This window comes from Chiloscyllium plagiosum, chromosome 25, assembly GCF_004010195.1.
Source record: "Chiloscyllium plagiosum isolate BGI_BamShark_2017 chromosome 25, ASM401019v2, whole genome shotgun sequence".
Taxonomy (NCBI): domain Eukaryota; kingdom Metazoa; phylum Chordata; class Chondrichthyes; order Orectolobiformes; family Hemiscylliidae; genus Chiloscyllium; species Chiloscyllium plagiosum.
Window position 1 is genome coordinate 23031442 of NC_057734.1, and position 18750 is coordinate 23050191.

The window sequence follows — 18750 nt, forward strand, 5'->3', positions numbered from 1 at the left end:
AGCTGTTCCAAAAAGCCATCGTGTAAGCATTCCATGAATTCCCTTTCTTTAGATCCACTAACAACATTATTTACCCAGTCCACCTGCATATTGAAGTCTCCCATGATCAATGTAACCTTGCCTTTCTGACATGCCTTCTCTATTTCCCGGTACATGTTATGTCCCTGGTCCTGACCACTGTTAGGAGGTCTATACACAACTCCAATTCTGTTTTTTTTGCCTTTGTGGTTCCTCAATTCCACCCACACAGACTCCACATCATCCGACGCTATGTCATTCAATACCATAGATTTAATTTTGTTCTTAACTAACAAGGCAACCCCACCCCCTCTGCCCACCTCTCTGTCTTTTCGATAAGTTGAAAAACCATGGAGGTTTAACTGCCAGTCCTGATCCCCCTGTAACCAAGTCTCTGTGATGCCTACTACATCATAATCATTCACTATTATCTGTGTCATTAGTTCATCGGCTTTGTTATGTATGGTACGAGCATTCAGGTAAAGTGCCTTAATGCTAACTTCCTTATCATTAGAGATTTTGGAAGTCATATGTCCTAAGTTATCCTTGCTTTTTACTGCATTCTCGGTCTGCCTCAATTTTAAATCCGCCTGGAAACATGCTATCCTGCTGCTTATCTTGCCATTTACCTCCATACTCCCTGTCGCTTTGACTTTCCCTTCCCCCCAACTCAGAAGTTTAAAGTCCTACTGACCATCCTATTTATCCTCTTCGCTAGAATATTGGTACCTGATCGGTTCAGGTGGAGACCGTCCCAACGGTACAGATCCCCCCTGTTCCAAAACTGATGCCAATGCCCCATGAAGTGGAATCTCTCTTTCCCACACCAATCCCTTAGCCACGTGTTTACTTGCCTAATTTTCTTGTCCCTATGCCAATTGGCACTTGGCTCGGGCAGTAATCCGGAGATTATGACCCTTGAGGACCTGTGCTTCAATTTCCTGCCTAGTGCTTCATAATGCCCAAGCAGGTCCTCCACCCTAGTCTTGCCTATGTTGTTGGTACCCACGTGGACCACAACAACTGGATCCTCCCCCTCCCGCTCCAATATCCTTTCAAGCCGGTCAGAGATGTCCCAAACCCTAGCACCGGGCAGGCAACACACCATGCGAGACTCCCGATCCGGCTTGCAATGGATACTATCTGTCCCCCTAATTATAGAATCCCCTATAACCACTACTTGTCTATTAGCTCCCCCCTCTTGAATGGCCTTCTGCACCATGGTGCCTTGGTCAGTTGGCTCATCCTGTCCAGAGCCCTTTTCCTCATCCGAACAGGGAGCAAGAATCTCGTAGCTGTTGGACAAGGTCAAGGGCTGAGGCTCCTCCACTCCTGAACTCCGGTTCCCCCTACCTGCCTCACTTACAGTCACACTCTTTTGTGCCTGATCACTAGCTGAATGTGAATTAATTAATCTCCCAGGTGTGACTGCCTCCTGAAACAAAGCATCCAGGTAACTCTCCCCCTCCCGGATGTGCCGCAGTGTTTGAAGCTCAGATTCCAGATCATCAACTCTGATCCGGAGTTCTTCCAGCAACCAACACTTGCTGCAGATGTGGTCACTGCCGTTCACAATGGGATCAGCCAGCTCCCACATCTACTCGTTTAATTGGGAATATTAAAAAAATGATGTGTCCTCATTGACCCTGAAAGCTCTTTTGGAATGTGTTTTTTATTCACATCACTACCCCTACCCCTGCTCCGACCCCCAAACTACCCCCTCTCCATTTTATTAAATAGTGCCATGTGACATACTAGTAGACAAGCTAGCTGTGAGAAGCATAGTACTTAAGAGAGGAAACACAGTGACTTTAACCGTTGGCTCTCATTGGTAATGAAAACAGGAAATTGTAAACATTAATCAGTCAATGCTTAAGCAACAATTTAAGATAATCCTTTGATTTAATTTTAAATTCCAGATTTCAATCATTTTTGGTTTTCTGTTTGAGTCCTGTGCTTCTGAGTTCTGCTTTGGTTCAGCTGTGAAACATTGTGCATGTAACAAATTAATGTTCTGACCTTTTTAAAAAAAAAACAACAATGAAGGTGGTTAGGGACATTACAAAGTTATAAGCATCTCGGAAGGAGTTTGGATAACTGCAAAAGAGCATAGCTCGAATTACGTCAATCAGGTGTCCTCAAAGATGTTTGAGTTTTGGAAAATCTAATTATCTCCTTTGTGATTTTCCCTTTCTCAGTCCATCCAACTACCCTTGTTCAACATGATACTTACCCAATAATTTACACTACTTTCAGTGGTAACTACCAATGATGCATTTTAATTCTGCTGTTGGACTGCTACAGGTTGCACTATACTGCCTGTTCCAGCCTCTCTCTGCCTCCTTATCTATATGCTTTTTGCTCTTTTACCTCAGCCTACCTCTGTGTACTCCTACCCCACAAACAACAAACTTTCTCTTTTTAAATTTTATTGGAAGTTTGTATCTTCTGTTATTTTCCCATGTGGTATTAAATTACTTGATGCAGAAAGTGTTTTTGTTTTTCTAAAAAGTGATTTTAATGCCAGAACAAGCTTCTCATGGTGTTTGCTGATGTGGAATCATTGTATTCTTAAAAACAACTTTTTATGAACACTTATTACCTCACATATATTTTGTTTTTAAAGGACCTGTTCAAAATTGCATCTTTGCTTTTAGGGGAGTAATAATTCAAGGTGTTCTTCTAACTGTTAATGATTGACGAGCAATCTGTTAATACATCCTCCATTTGCACTGTTATCTTTTAGGTTTCTGTTTACATTTAAAACAATAGGATTTGTAAGTATTTAAAACCTTTTAGAAACACTGACATCTCCTGTTTCCCAGTTAAGTTAATGCAAAATACCCACCTGTAATTTCATCCATGACCTTGTCCTACCTTTTTATTCACTCTTCTCAAATTGCACATTCCCTCTGATCCTGACCTTCTGTATCGTTTTCCCCACTCTTAGCAACTAATTTTGCTGCTAAAACCTTCAGCCAGACCAGTCCTTTTAGAAGCATTCTAAAACTATTTGGCTTAACTTTAACTCCTTCAATTCCACATTGCTGCCTTTCAAATTTGGCATCAAATCTGTCTGTCTGTGAAGCATTTTGAGATGTCAACAATTGTAAAGATACTGGTAAGAGTTATGTCTAGCTTTATAGTTACATCCCCAAATCTTTCTGGCTTTGAAACTATTTGTCTCACCTTGTCACTAAAATATTGAGTTCTCCTTCTTTCTCATCTATCTGCTATATGGCATTCACCTGTCCTGTACTTCCCTCTGTTCTCGGATTCAATTTTAATTGAAATTAAGTCATCTAAATTTTTTGCCCTATGGAATTGAAGAATTTACAAAAGAGACAAGCTGGTTATATTTCTTCCAGTATTGACAGCAGCTTTAACATCTCATTTTACCAGCATATCAACCCCCCTAGTCTGGGTTTGCCCAATCTTGAGTGTGCAGGTAGGCTGGATTTGGCTCCCTGTTGTCTGTGCAAAAATTACATGTGCTATCCATTCTGCTGTCTTCTGCACCATATCTTGGATTCCTGCTTTCCCTGTACTAGTCTGACCTCTTCCCTCCCCACTGTAACTTCAGACTAAGGCTCACATTCTCTCCAGAACAAAAAAAAATTGTGCCTAATCTCTGGTCCTGATGCCTCTGCCCTAAACTCAACTTGTTTCCCTCAACCTTAAAATTTCCATAGATCTTGCTCGACGAGGACATCACTGATAAAGCCAGCGTTCACTGCGTGTACCTGGTCACATTTTGTGATGTGGTGAGCATGTTCTTCTGCCATTTAGTCTTAAGTTCTTCAAAATACTTGCATGTATTACTATGCTGAGTTAGGATATCCGACTTAAAAAGAACTGTGGTATTCAGTTATGTTAGTGATTTGTGTCTACTGGCTTCAGTTGGCAGTTTAAACCTGCTCTGAAAGGCAGTCCCACACAATTACCTGACAGTTGTTGGGTCAGAGACTACAATTTTCCAAAACACACACTCAGGACAATTCCTCACTCTACTCTAAGACTTCAGTTGTTCTCCACTACGTTAATTACATTTTAACATGACTGGTGACTGTCATCACCCCTCATCCCAAATAAGACTGTTCAAGACTTTAACCTCATTCTTCATCCTCATCCTAATCCTCCTCTCTCACTCTCCTCCTTCAGTGCATTGTTTGTGTGAGCTTAGAAATATACTAGAATATTCTTGTGTAATTCAGGAAGTTAGATATGCTATGTTTTTGAGAAGAGAATTGCCATTCTCTGATCCAGGTTATAATGAGACGATTTACAAATTTTACAGATATCTCTTTAGTGATCTCTGTATTTGTTCACAGAATCTTAGAATTGTTACAGTCCAGGAGGACACCGTTCACCCCCATCCTGTCTGCACTGGCTCTCTTGAGCATTTTGACTTATTGTCAATCTGCTATCTTTTCCTGGTAACCTTACACATTAGGTGATTATTTTAATTAAATGCCTCGATTGAACCTCCACCACAGTAGATAAGCTGTGCATTCCACACTGTAACCATTTGACTTTGAAAAAGCCCTTTCTCATCTTGCCTTTGTTCCTTTTGCATAACACCGTAAAACTGCCCTATAGTTCTTAATCATATTTGATTGAGAACCATTGCTTCCTGTATACTCTGACCAGATTTCTCATGATTTTGAAAACTATCAAATTCGTCTCTGTCTTCTCTCCAAAGAGAAGGTCTCAACTTCACTAATCTGAAGTTTCTTCTCCCTGGAGCCATCCTCATAGAGCTTTCTGCATTCTCTCTGATGTATTCACAAGTTTTCATAGAAGTGGTGCCCAGAACTGTACGCAGTGTTCCAGTTGAAGCCTGAGGACTTTCACTAGAAACCTTCCTCTAGCCTGAAAAATACCTGTTAACCGTTACTTTGTTTTCAACACCTCAACCATCGACATTGCTACTGTCCCTTTTATTCCATTACCTGTAGCTTTCCTCATAAGTCTGTTGTGTGGTAGTGCATCAAATGCCTTTTTAAAATCTATATGTATGCCTCATCAACTCTCTCTGTTATGTTTTAAAAAAAACTCCCAAGTTAATTGGATGAAATTTTCCCTTCAGCGAATCCATTTGACTCTTCTGAATTCGCCCATGTTTTTCCATGTGACCATTAAACCTATCCAAAATAATTGTTTCTAGAAGTTTTTGCACGGATGAAGTTAAACCAACTGATAGGTAATTGCTGTGGCTATGTTTGCAGCCTTTTTGAACAAGAGCATATTGTTTGCAAATCTCCAATCCTCTGAAAACACTCCTGAATCCAGGGAAGATAGACTAGCAATATTCTTTCAGTCTGCTTTCCACGAGCATTGTAATGTTCTCATTAAACAAAAATATCACCCTTGTTTTTCTGAACACCTCATCCTTCCCTTATTTCAACAAGGTTTGTTGTCATAAAAGCGTCATAATCTCACATGGTAGTCTGTGATAGTAACTCCCCAATCTTTATTAAATTGTACTCTATGATTTCACATGCATACATTGAAACCCTGATTTACTTATTTACTTTCTCCCATGCTCTAATTCAATCCATAAATTTTTTAACTCATGTTGAATGTTATGGCTCCTGTTTTTCCTGTTGACAAAATTTTGAAAAGATTTTATCGTTTTTAATTTTTTTCACCTTTAAGGTATCCTACCTTCATAGATGCACTCCGTGACCTTGATGATGCCTTGTCTATGTGCTTCCTATTTGCCACATTCCCTCGCACGGGTAAATGTCACGTACATACAATTCAGTTATGTCGGCGCCTATCAGTGGAGTTTATGAATTTTGTTATTGCCTCCAGATCACTTCGAAAGGTAAGTCTCAGCTAATCTGATATTATGAAATAATTTCCAGAAATGTGGGCATGGAGAAAGAGGGGTTGTTATGTTTAGCATGATGGTGGGGTTATTGATTTTTATTTTTGGAACTTTTGCTGCCAGTATAAACTACAAGAAGTGGTAGTGTACATGTTTCCCAGATCTACAACATTAAAATGCAGTGAGAGTTTGAAACCATGCAAGTTGTATGTTATATGGGTGGATTGGTTCTGGAGAAGTATTTGGGTCACGATTATTAGCAATCATACCAACAAATGGAGGTATTGCTGTAGAGAGCTAGAGTGTTGACAGAAAGCCACTCAAAATACTCCTGGAAAGTTTTTGCTAAATCAGTCTTGGCTACTATGATTCTGAATGTCAGTTTCAAACAATAATGCTGGAAAAGCTGAAAGCCTTTATTTGTTCATATTTTATCATATTTACATTAATGTTATTTTGATAAACTACAAATTTATCAGCTAACAATTTCAGTTCATTGATAATTGAATTGAATTGCATTGATGATTAGAGTACTATTTATATGATTATGAAAAGCAACATGATCCTCAGAAAAATCTGAGGTGCTTGTTGGATTTGCTTGCAATACAAAAATAACAAAGGAAGTGTCGCCAGTTTTCGATCTATTTTGGGCAGATAAATGGCAAAAAGAGATTTGTCATTGTGTAAAGACAGCAGTGTTAAGTCCTGAATTAGGTCAGATTCCATTGTGGTGAAGAAACCTAAAGAACTACCACCAGAATTTTAGGCCAAATAGAAACAAGGAATATTGCATTTTTATCTGTTGCTTTTCATGCAATCTCAGGATGACCCAAAAAAGGGCATTGGTTAATGAATGCCAGTTAAAACCATAGACTATAAGAATACAGGAGTTAGGTGGCTCAGTACTTAGTCTTTAGATTGTTGTGTTATTATTCTCTTTGCCTTGCGCCAAAAACAAACCTTACACTAGAAAAGGGCAATAGGACTGATACCAAGAATATGAGAGTAAGGGTTTGATTAAAGAACTGAAAAGGTTTGAAGCAGAGGAAAGGCGTGGACAGTATACTCTTTGAACATGTCTTTTCCCCTCCTGTCTGTGTAGACTAATTAAAACATCAGATATTTCTTTCTGATTTTTCTCAAAACAGGTATCACTGGGCGGCATGGTGGTTCAGTGGTTAGCACTGCTGCCTGATTCCAGTTTCGGGTGTCTGTGTGGGGTTATCACATTCTCTCCGGGTGCTGAGGTTTCCACCAATGGTCCAAAGATGTGCAGGTTAAATGAATTGGCAAGCTAAGTTGCCCTGTAGTGTCCAAAGAGTAGAGGCTAGGTGGATTAGCAGGGTTAAAGGAATAGAGTCAGGCATCTAGGTCTGGGTGGAATGCCTTCAGAGGGTCAGTGGCAATCCAATGGGCCGAATGGGGATTGTAGGGATTCTGTGACCTGAAGACCTATACTAGGATTAGATTAGATTCCCTAGAGTATGGAAACGGGCCCTTTGGCCCAACAAGTCCACACCAACCCTCTGAAGAGTAATCCACCTAGACCTATGCCCCCACTTTATATTTGTCCCTGACTGATGCACCTAACACTATGGGCAATTTAGCATGGCCATTTCACCTGACCTGCACATCTTTGGACTATAGGAGGAAAGCGGAGCGCCTGGAGGAAACCCATGCATTGTATTGTCTCCAGATATCATAGAATAGTTTCTGCCTTCTTCATAACAGTCCCCATGGCACTGTTATGAGAAACTGAGAACCTCCATTAGAAATGCTGTGGAAATTTGGTCATTAGACTAGCCTGAGGATCATTCTCCGAAAAGATTTACAAGGATGTTGCTAGGTTTGGAGGATTTGAGCTATAGGGAGGGGTTGAATAAGCCAGGGCTTTTTCTCTGGAGCGTCGGAGGCTGACGGGTGACCTTATAGAGATTTATAAAATCATGAGGGGCATGGATAGGATAAGTAGACAAAGTCTTTTCCCTGGGTTGGGAGGGTCCAGAACTAGAGGGCATAGGTTTAGGGTGAGAGGGGAAAGATATAAAAGAGACCTAAGTGGCAACTTTTTCACGCAGAGGGTGGTACGTGTATGGAATGAGCGGCCAGAGGAAGTGGTGGATGCTGGTACAATTGCACCATTTAAAAGGTTTTTGATTGGGTATATGAATATGAACGCTTTGGATGGATATGGAACAGGTGCTGGCAAATGGGACTGGATTGGGTTGGTATATCTCGTCGACATGGATGAGTTGGAGCGAAGGGTCTGTTTCCGTGCTGTACATCTCTATGACTCTTGCAGGAGTAATTTAGCTAACATTGTGTGAATGTGTTGATCATTCAGACCCACTTGGTATAGGTGAATAGCAGGTGCTCACTGTCTAGATTCTAATTTACCTGGGTCTTTGTTTCATAAGGTTGTTGCATGTGGAACTGTAACTCAGAATCTGAATTCAAGTATAGCATGGTGAAATAAGCCACTGTGCTCTTTTGTTCATGACAGCTAAGAAACCATAAGCAGCAAATAGTCAATGCCTTTAGAAGGTAAGGACATGAAATTGGCAGAAGAATTTAAATAAAGTGGGGTTGATGGGCACTCCCATTGCTTCAAATTAGGAAGTTCTTAATCTATAACAACAGAATTTAGCACCAATAGACTGGCAGCCAATTAGTTAGCTAGCAGTCTCCTGAAATTGGAAGATTAAAGAAACTTAATAGAATCTGAGGATTGTTATATGCAAGTTATAGAAAATAAAGTTTTATAGGCTAGGGCTATTTTTACTAGAGCATAAGAAGTTGAGGGGTGACCTTGTAGAAGTTTATAAAATCATGAGGAATATAGATAAGGGTCATTTCCTTAAGGTGAGGGAATTCAAAACTAGGGGCATATTTTTAAGGTATTTTTAAAAGTACATGAGGAGCAACCTTTTTAAGAGTGTGGTTTGTGTGTAGAATGACCTGCCAGAGGAAGTGGTGGATGCTGGTACAGTTACAATGTTTCGAAGACATTTGATAACTCGGTGAATAGGAAGTGTTTAGAGGGATATGGCCCAAACTAGGTGGACTAGTTTAGATTTGGGAATACAGTTAGCGTGGACTAGTTGGACCAAAGGGTCTGTTTCCATGCTGTTTGACTATAAGCAGCTGAAATGTTATGTGCACTGAAACACCATGGAAATGATTTACTAATAGAAGTTGTGCTGTGTTCTTCTGAGTCCAATGAATCGATACTTCATATGTTTTTTGCAAATTAAAATTTATATGTTGGTGGTATAGTTTATTATACTTTTTTAAGAAATAATTGTCCAAATTTAATTGCATAACAAACATTTACTGCATAATACATTTTAAAAAGCTGTTGTAAATCATTTACACTGCTCTTTTTTTGTTTACTGAGACAACCTCTTTTTATCTTTTTGGTTTAAATTAATGGATTATAATTTTTTTACAAGGTATTCTTATCTATCAAAGGAATTTATTATCAGGCTGAAATTCTTGGTCAACTGATAACTTGGATTGTGCCCTATACGTTTGCACACGATGTAAGTATTTAGACTGCCGTCTGGCAGATTGCATTTTTTCTGTTCAGTAGTGTGTAGTGACCCTTTAAAACAATAGTGAGTGAATATGCTGAAATATAGTGTGTATTGTTTCAGGTAGCTTCTGTTATTGTTGGCTGGCTGTCTCTAGAATGATTATTTGCAAATGTTTGTCAGCATTTCACTATTAGCCATTGAATTGACCTTTGTAAATTTCATAATATTGCAATAACTTTCCAATAGCCCCAGAAAACTGTTTTGAGGGAAAAGAATTGGGTAGTTACATAGTGGCAAAGAGCTGGAGAAATATCTTTGTTAGCATTTGTACCACCTCAAAATGTGACTTTCATCCCAGCTCAATGCTTTTTTTTAAGGGAACATGTTTGCCTGCACCAACAGTGCATCTAATGATTAAGTCCTGTTTATTTTAAACAAGAATTAAGCCAGTGCTGCTGTTTTGTAGAAAATTAATCTTTGTATGTTTAGATGTGGAATTTGGAAGGAAGTGCTCCTTCAAGTCAGTTTTGTTATCATAGCAGGTTCAGGTTTCAGAACATAATTGTGGATTACTTCACATGCTATACTAAAGCACAAGTCAGTCTAACTTCAGAAACACAGGCTGACTAGATAACAATTGTTTGGCATTCTAATGCTAAAGTTACAAGATTGCCAGGAGTAAAAGCTTGCTCACAATTAATGTTGAAGTGAAGTTCAGATTTGGTTGCAATCATAGAATTTTACTGGAGACTGGTTGTTTATAAATCATCCACGAGCTATCTGAAATGACTAATCACTCTCATTCCCTTTCCTCCAAATATGTTTGACTGGCAATGCTGGGCATTGTGGCCATTCGCTGCACCTCTTCCAACCTAAGCTATTTTCTTTTGAATTTTAATACAAAAAAAAACAGCTACTTAGTGATTTGACGCCTCAGATATAGTTTTAAGTTAGTGAATGTCCTGACTGACTGACTGTTTGAGATTGAGAAACACTACAGCAGCTCATCATATTTAAGTGATTGCTCCTGGTCAACAGTAATCTCCAAGTTTGCTTTGACAATGAGGACAAACCGACAGATCCACGTAAAGTTGAATGAATGGAAAAAGTCTGTTTTTTTTATTTAACCCCAACTTATTACAAGCATAAATGTTTTGACACTTTTGTTCCACAACTGTTCTAACTGTGCAGAAACATTGAGTGTATCTTTGCTGAAGCATTAAACTGCAATGTATTAATATTGCTTCTGCTGCTGCTCGGCTATTTTTATGGCAGCCAACAAGTGCAGGAAAGGTGCTGACTAATGGATTTCTTTTGATTCGGGGAAAGCTGGTCTCCCCACAAATTTGCAGATATGCTGACAGTGGGCTGAGTTGAAGTTCATCCAAGCCTTCGTCATCTAGATACAAATCTACACAATATCTTGAACAATTTCTTTGTATTAAGACTCACATTTGTATGTAGTAAAAATATCCTTCAGTTGTTTTGTCAGGAATTTGGGATACCAGGTTGGCCTTCAAAGTGTGAGCAATTTTGTGAAGGTAACTAAAGGTGGTCTTGACCAAGAAATATTGTAATAATAAAATTGATCAGAATGTTTTCTTTCCTTCGTAAAATGGATTATATTAGTTTTTATATATTTGAAATCTGTTAGTTGTAATATAGGATTTTTGTAGTTTAATAGTATGGACATCAATGGGTTTTAATTTAAATGAAACATTTCTCTAAAACCATTGTCAAATGTAATTCTTGTGTTGCATTCCTCGGTGTGTTGGACAGCTACTAGGCTCAGGCCACCTCTTGCCTGTCATTTGTTTAGCCAACTGCAATGCTGTAGGCGTTTTTTTAATATTTTAAAAGCTTTCATTTACTGAAAAGAGTCCCTTGTAACATTGGTATGGGCACTGCAGCTGGCTTCTAGCAATAAAGCCTCCATTATGCCTGGTGGTAGATGAACAAAGAACTTAGCAATTCCTTTTATTCATTGTTTGAATGGTCCCATATGAAAATCATGTGATATTTCTTAACTTTGGCACTGCTGTTCCAAAAATGGACTGTGTGAATCTGGCAGTTTAGCTTACAGTGATGGGATCTTGAGTTCAGTTTGGTAGATGGGAAATACAGTAGAAATAGTAGTACATGTTGGAAGAAATACATAAAGCATAGTATCCTTTTTTAGGAGATTGGACTGCACTGCTCTTTTAAAACTATTAAAACTAACTGAATCGGTAGTTCATGAGAATGTAATACTTGTTTGTTAAATGGTTAATCACAATTCTCACGTTTTGATAGAGGTTTGTCTGCCATCAGGCTGACTCTATCTCCAGGTCATAGAATGATGGACTGAACTATTCATGATCTCATTCTCCCAGTGGACCAAAGAAATGTCCCTTATACGTGCCAACAGTTTTGAATTATGAGGGAGCACTATTGATAATGTGCTCTCTACACCACAGCTCTATGCTGATTTTACTGTCATTGAAGAAAAAGACACACAGAAAATTGAAAAGTGTGCCATCATAAATTGCAGCAACTGTTTGCAGCAGCCAAGTTTGAAAGTGAACAGTTCTGAAATCGTTAAAACCGTGCCAGATAGGTTGGTGTCATTTGGCAAGATTGAAAAATAATGCTAGTTAGAAGATGTTCCAAGTTGTTAATGCCCTATATAATGAAATGCTTACTATAATTACAAAACTGTAAAGTAGTAACCAACCAATTTTCTGCTTTTTTTAAAATAACAGTACCTGCTAATCTTGTGTTGTTCACTGGTAGACTGGAATCTGGGGTACTGTTGTGATATTTAGCTATTAATCTACCACTGTTCAATGCTGACCAAGCAAATTATTCAGGTAGATCCTTACGCTCCTGCTTTGGATGTCTTGCTGATTTCATGTATTGTTCAAACTACATACAGCTTAACTTTATAATGAAAACCCCTTTTGATTTAGATTTTGTAGTTCCCAAGTGGAACAAAGCATGATTTTCTTTAAACAGATATTTTCATTTAAAAGACTTCTGTGTGTCCAGATTTAAGTCATACAATTCAATTAAATCTTCTTTAATCTAAGTTTTAAAATTGTGTTTTTCCAGCATCCCACAGATGTGGACTATAGAGTGATGGCAACATTCACAGAGTTTTTCACAACCCTTCTTGGATTTGTCAACTTTAGACTGTACCAGAGCCTCAATCTTCTTTATCCCCCAAAGGTAGATTAAATTTATTTGACAAAAGTCTAATCTTTGAAAGTGATCCAGAGGTGATTTGCAACTTCATATTTGTAATATATATCTGAATGATCTGATTTCAATTATATATGTTCATCTTCCCTCTTCAATTTTTGTGCAACTGTATCTTTTCTGTTCTCTTTGGTTTGTAGGCCAAGTCTGATGGGAAGGCATATTTAGGGCAGTGAAAGTATTAATGACTGAACAGCCTGTTTTGTTAAATCATTGATCATCATCAAAAGTACAAAGTAATTTTATTGTTTCAATAACTTGAATTCCACAATTGTAATGTTTCTACTGAATTAATGTTTCAACAGGTGTTAAGTAATTAAACAGAAGTCATTTACTCAGAAATGATAAGAATTTTTCTAAATCAACAAAAGGCCAAAGTTCTACCTTTTTGCACATGCAGTGGTTATCCACTTACCGTCTTGTTCATAATGACAGTACTGTGGTATTCAATGCTGGAATAGTTCTTTAAAAGTGATAAGGGAATGCGGTGTGATTGTTTTTCTAACATTGTACTTTTTTTTTCAAGCATAAACACTTTTGGAATGTTCATTATGGTTGAAATGTTTGCTAGGTACATTCCACACCCTAAGAAAGCTAGTGGGCAATCATCTAGCAAAACTCTTCCAGCACTGCCCTTCAGTTGGTTACTGGTAGACAAATGAGTAGTGTTGCCTGAAAAGTAAGGGAATCTCCCTGTGGAAAATGCTTGTTTTTTTTTTCACAAACCTATGCACTGATTTGATAACCAATTACATGAGCATGAAACAAAGTTGGTGCTTTGTAAAACCAGCTCTTGAAGCACACTGCTTGACCTGGTATGGCAAAAGTGCTTTGCTTTGTTTTTGCATTGAGCTGTTGGATAGCACATACAAACACTGTTGAAACATGTTGCATTTCTTTCAGCCCCCTTGTTGGATATATGCACATATCATCCCTTGTGTGGAATATTCTTCATTCACTTCCATTTGTGACCTTTTGAATTATGAGCTGTTTAAATGCATAAATTCATAAAATGCCATTGTTGATATTTCATTAGGTCATGAGTGAGAACTGTGAGTCTTTAACTATTGAGACTTGTTTCTTTTAAAAATACATTTTTGGGGGAAAAATGCTGTCTAATTTGTGCACCATTCAAAATACTGGACAGGATTTAATACGTAGCTTCCATATTTGCAAAATCATTCATCTATAATTTATGGACTACATATTTTCACTGTGTAAAAATGTGAATTCAGAAATAAATTTATCAAAATGTGTTTGTGTTTCGTTATTGCTAAGCTCCAGACAAGTTAAATAAGTTAAAGATGAGAAGTAAAATAAATCTGATCTGGCTCATCAAAATGTCAAGTTGCTATCACAGTTTGGGAAACTAATCACTGAAGACCAAAAAGGGCTAAAAACATTACATTTAAACTTTAGACCAAAATTGACAAATGTCCAAAACATTGTAAGTTGTGCAATATAATGAAATATTTGTATGATTAGCAAATCTTTTCTCTTTGCTATAAAATGGATATGTTGTACATATATGCTTATTGGGTACTTTTTTTTTATTCTATCCTGTAAGTGTAGCCATTTTAATGTGGGATTGTATTCACTCTGTTTTAGAGTCTTCCCATAAAGTAGGAAGTTCATTTTGTGGTTATTGGTTGTTTTGCTATGCCTGTATTTCTTGCGTACTGCAGCCCATATTGTAGCTACTGTTGTGATTCACTACAGATTTATGAATTGAGAAGTTTGGAGGATTCTTTTCCATTTTATTTCACAAAACTAACTAAACTGAAAATTTATCTTCAGCTTGAAAACAATGCTGAAGAAAGTGACCTGAAGCAAGAAAATGAAGAGAAATATGCAATGGATTCTGAAAGTTATATGGAGGTAAGTGGTGAACCTGGCTGAAGTCTGACCTTCAGAAAAAAATTGCTATTTTATTCAAAGCACTGATGTTGATTTTGTGATTTACTTAGAAATTGGCTGCGCTGGGTGCAAGTTTAGCTCGTGTGATATCCTCAAGTGAAGAGGATGACGTGGTACCTGATGAGTTCCCTGCAGAAGAAGTAAGTATAAACCAGTATAGTTCGCCATTATTGAGCAATGTGTTTTTCAGTGAGAAAGAAAACTCCTTTGCTCAGTTAAATTTTAAATATTTTGGTGTTTGATTTGCTCTCTGCCTCATTAAATTATCATGACAGAAGATTGGGCAGCTTAGTACAAGCAGAACTGTTTCCTGGACGACCATAAGAACTATCAATTCTACAGTTGTAGCACAGATCCTTTTTTTTTTAATATACCATTGCAGTCAGACAATTATTTACATCCATGGAGCTAATTATCACTATTATCAAGAGGACATTGAAAATAGTAATTATAGGGTCTTGGTTGTTGAAGTTGGAGGCCTTCACCCAGTAATGATTCTCTAAATTGCCAAAATGCATCAATTGCATGCTGAAAGTAAAAACCTGATACTAGCTATAAAATATGAATGCACCATAGAGCAATGAACACAGAATTTAATCAGCTTAGAGTTACTCTATTTGAATTTTTCCCCATCTAGCATTTCAACAATTTGTTACACAGGACCTAAATTTACTTGGAGTGGACTGCTGATTGTGATACTATTGGATCAAGACAGAACTAACTTAAACTTGTCTTCCTTGAAAGTTTACAAGTGTAAATTAAAAGAAAACTTTTAGTACCTCAGACTTTCAAAGTCTATGGGCTTGTATCTACAAAAGTTCATTCTTGAGACTTGCATACAAGTCGTTACCACTTAGGTAAGGAATCATCAAAAAGTCAAACCTTTTCCAAAAGTGGGGGGTCCATTTTAATAAAAATAAATTGTTTAATTTCCCAAGGCACACAAACATAACTGAATATTACACAAATAAACATTGTTCCTCCCAAAATAGCACTTGAAAAAATAATTTTTTATTGTGCCATATCCTTTGTGACCTTGTGACATTTTTGAATGATTTACAAAACCACCGAGATTGGCCTCTCTTTGAAGACTTATGAGCGTTCAGGTTTTAGTTTGTTTTTGTGCACTCAACCAGATTGTCTATTAAAAACTTGCTTTCAGCGTGTGTTTAATCTTCCCTTAGTATTCTGTTAGCTCACGTTGAGGCATTTGTATGTTGTTACTAAGGAAAGGAATGTTAAGCCAATGTCAAATTAAGTTGGCAGGTTGATTTGTTAATAACACAGTAAAATACAGTTTTCAAACTTAGTTTGGAAGTTAGTGTTTATGGGACAAATATGTTAACAGTGAAATACAAAGCTGTACTTTCTACCTACAGAAACTTAATAGATTTGTATACCTCTTTTGGTTTTTATAAGTGCATGTCTGTCTGATTAAAACTGAATGTTTGCCAGGTTGTAGAAGCAGTTTGTCATTTGTGAGTATGAGGTTATTCTCAGTGGCAAAATAATATGGTACACTGGAGTAACTTGTATAATTTATTCAGGAAAATGCAGTACTGCTTGAAGAGAGGCAAAAAGAACAACAAATGCTAGAAAAACAGAAGAAGTTATTTGAGGGATTAAAGTTTTTCTTAAACAGAGAAGTTCCACGTGAATCACTGGCATTTGTCATAAGGTATGTTACTAGTTCTATTGTATGTGAACAATTTTTAATCCTTCAACCCATTCAGTTGTTTCTGATGGTGTCACCTTGTTGCTTCTGGGATACAGTTTGTACCTCATGACCATTATTCATTTGTCAATTCCATTGGTTATCTGACTGACTGACTGAGGTTGACTGACCATGAGGCCAAACCAATTCTGTTCTCACTGATGTATGCACATTTTCACCTACTCTTTATCCCCTAAATGTAGCTACTTGGTGCATCAACTGATACATTGAACCTTGTATCTTCAAGTCTAAGAGGTTTTGCTAATTGTCTGATAAAGTTGGTCAACATAATAATTGATGACTATGATGAAATTAGTAAAAAAAAAGCAATTAAATGCTTTTCTATCCTTTTTGTCCTCTGGCAATGAATTTTGTGAAGGAACAGTTTCACAATCTGACCAATTTCACTTGAGTGTGATTCCAGAGACACTGAATGTCAATAAGCTATTTGATTATATATAGGAGAATATATGGAGCCCACCTCTGTTCTTGCTCAGTATCCATGTGCATAATTTGCAGGGGAATGACTCAGTAGCAACAGGTTGGAGTGGGAACTGTGGCTGACATTTCACTCTGTTCTAAATGTATTTATTCATTACTTAGAAGAACTGTTTTAGGGAGAAAATAACTTTTGAACTACTTTAAAACTTTTTTTTAGGTGTTTTGGAGGCAAGGTATCATGGGATAAGTCACTTTGTATAGGTGCGACCTATCCTGTAACAGATGATACCATTACTCATCAGATTGTGGACAGGCCAAATCTGGATAAGCAGTTTATTAACAGGTATGACTTCATGTAAACTGAAATGCTAGGTCCTGTAAGTATGAGTTTGCTTTTCTTATCGGTGTTGACTTCTACTTCCATTATATCTGGAAACAAACAATGAATTCAGTGTTCTCCATGTGGTCTGGGGTAATTTTTTTTTTCCATTTCTTGCTTTAAGAACCCTGGCACAAAATAGTGTAGCTGTTAGGAATCTAAAATAAAATAGTTCATGATCATGGCACAGACTTGCATTCTTGAACAGCAAGACCATGTTAACCTATTCCATTTCTGCTTTCCACTTGTTAGTCACATATTTTAGACATTGGCTGCATGCCCAAGACACACATTCCAGTTAAGAGCAAGTTATTTCTTTACCCACCTTGCTCCGGATGAAATGCAATAAATGATCTTGGTTTAGGTTCTTTTTTCACGTTGAAGTCAGGGTGAAAGGGAAGGCTAGTAGGTATAGGGAATGCTGGATGACTGAAGAAATTCAGGGTTTGGTTAAGAAAAAGAAGGAAGCATATGTCAGGTATAGACAGGATAGATCGAGTGATTCCTTAGAGTATAAAGAAAATAGGAGTATACTTGAGAGGGAAATTAGGAGGGCTAAACGGGGACATGAGATAGCTTTGCAAATAGAATTAAGGAGATTCCAAAAAATTTTTACAAATATATTAAGGACAAAAGGGTAACTAGGGAGAGAATAAGGCCCCTCAAAGATCGGCAAGGTGGCCTTTGTAATGGAGCCACAGAAAATGGGAGAGATACTAAATGAATATTTTGCATTATTATTTACTGTGGAAAAGGATATGGAAGATATAGACTGTAGGGAAATAGATGGTAACATCTTGCAAAATGTCCAGATTACAGAGGAGGAAGTGCTGGATGTCTTGAAACGGTTAAAGGTGGATAAATCCCCAGGACCTGATCAGGTGTACCCGAGAATTCTGTGGGAAGCTAGAGAAGTGATTGCTGGGCCTCTTGCTGAGATATTTGTATCATCGATAGTTCCAGGTGAGGTGCCGGAAGACTGGAGGTTGGCAAATGTTGTGCCACTGTTTAAGAAGGGCGGTAAAGACAAGCCAGGGAACTATAGACCGGTGAGGCTGACCTCGGTGGTGGGCAAGTTGTTGGAGGGAATCCTGAGGGATAGGATGTACATGTATTTGGAAAGGCAAGGACTGATTCTGGACTGTCAACATGGCTTTGTACGTGGGAAATCATGTCTCACAAACTTGATTCAGTTTTTTGAAGTAACAAAGAAGATTGATGAGGGCAGAGCAGTAGATGTGATCTATATGGACTTCAGTAAGGCGTTCGACAAGGTTCCCCATGGGAGACTGATTGATTAGCAAGATTAGATCTCATGAAATACAGGGAGAACTAGCCATTTGGATACAGAACTGGCTCAAAGGTAGAAGACAGAGGGTGGTGATGGGGGGTTGTTTTTCAGACTGGAGGCCTGTGACCAGTGGAGTGCCACAAGGATCAGTGCTGAGCCCTCTACTTTTTGTCATTTACATAAATGATTTGGATGCGAGCATAAGAGGTTAGTAAGTTTGCAGATGACACCAAAATTGGAGGTGTAGTGGACAGCGAAGAGGGTTACCTCAGATTACAAGAGGATCTGGACCAGATGGGCTTATGGGCTGAGAAGTGGCAGATGGAGTTTAATTCAGATAAAAGTGAAGTGCTGCATTTTGGGAAAGCAAATCTTAGCAGGACT

At 37.9% G+C, this 18750-nt stretch overlaps 1 protein-coding gene across 1 annotated transcript in view; it reads left to right on the forward strand.

Moving 5' to 3' along the window:
- Positions 1 to 18750, forward strand: part of pes (pescadillo) — a 56013-nt gene that overhangs the window by 25199 nt on the left and 12064 nt on the right. The window contains exons 5-11 of the mRNA XM_043715655.1: positions 5677 to 5848; positions 9304 to 9393; positions 12478 to 12594; positions 14422 to 14502; positions 14592 to 14681; positions 16089 to 16219; positions 16914 to 17039. Coding sequence (XP_043571590.1) covers positions 5677 to 5848; positions 9304 to 9393; positions 12478 to 12594; positions 14422 to 14502; positions 14592 to 14681; positions 16089 to 16219; positions 16914 to 17039 — 807 coding nt within the window. The remainder of the gene's footprint in view (positions 1 to 5676; positions 5849 to 9303; positions 9394 to 12477; positions 12595 to 14421; positions 14503 to 14591; positions 14682 to 16088; positions 16220 to 16913; positions 17040 to 18750) is intronic.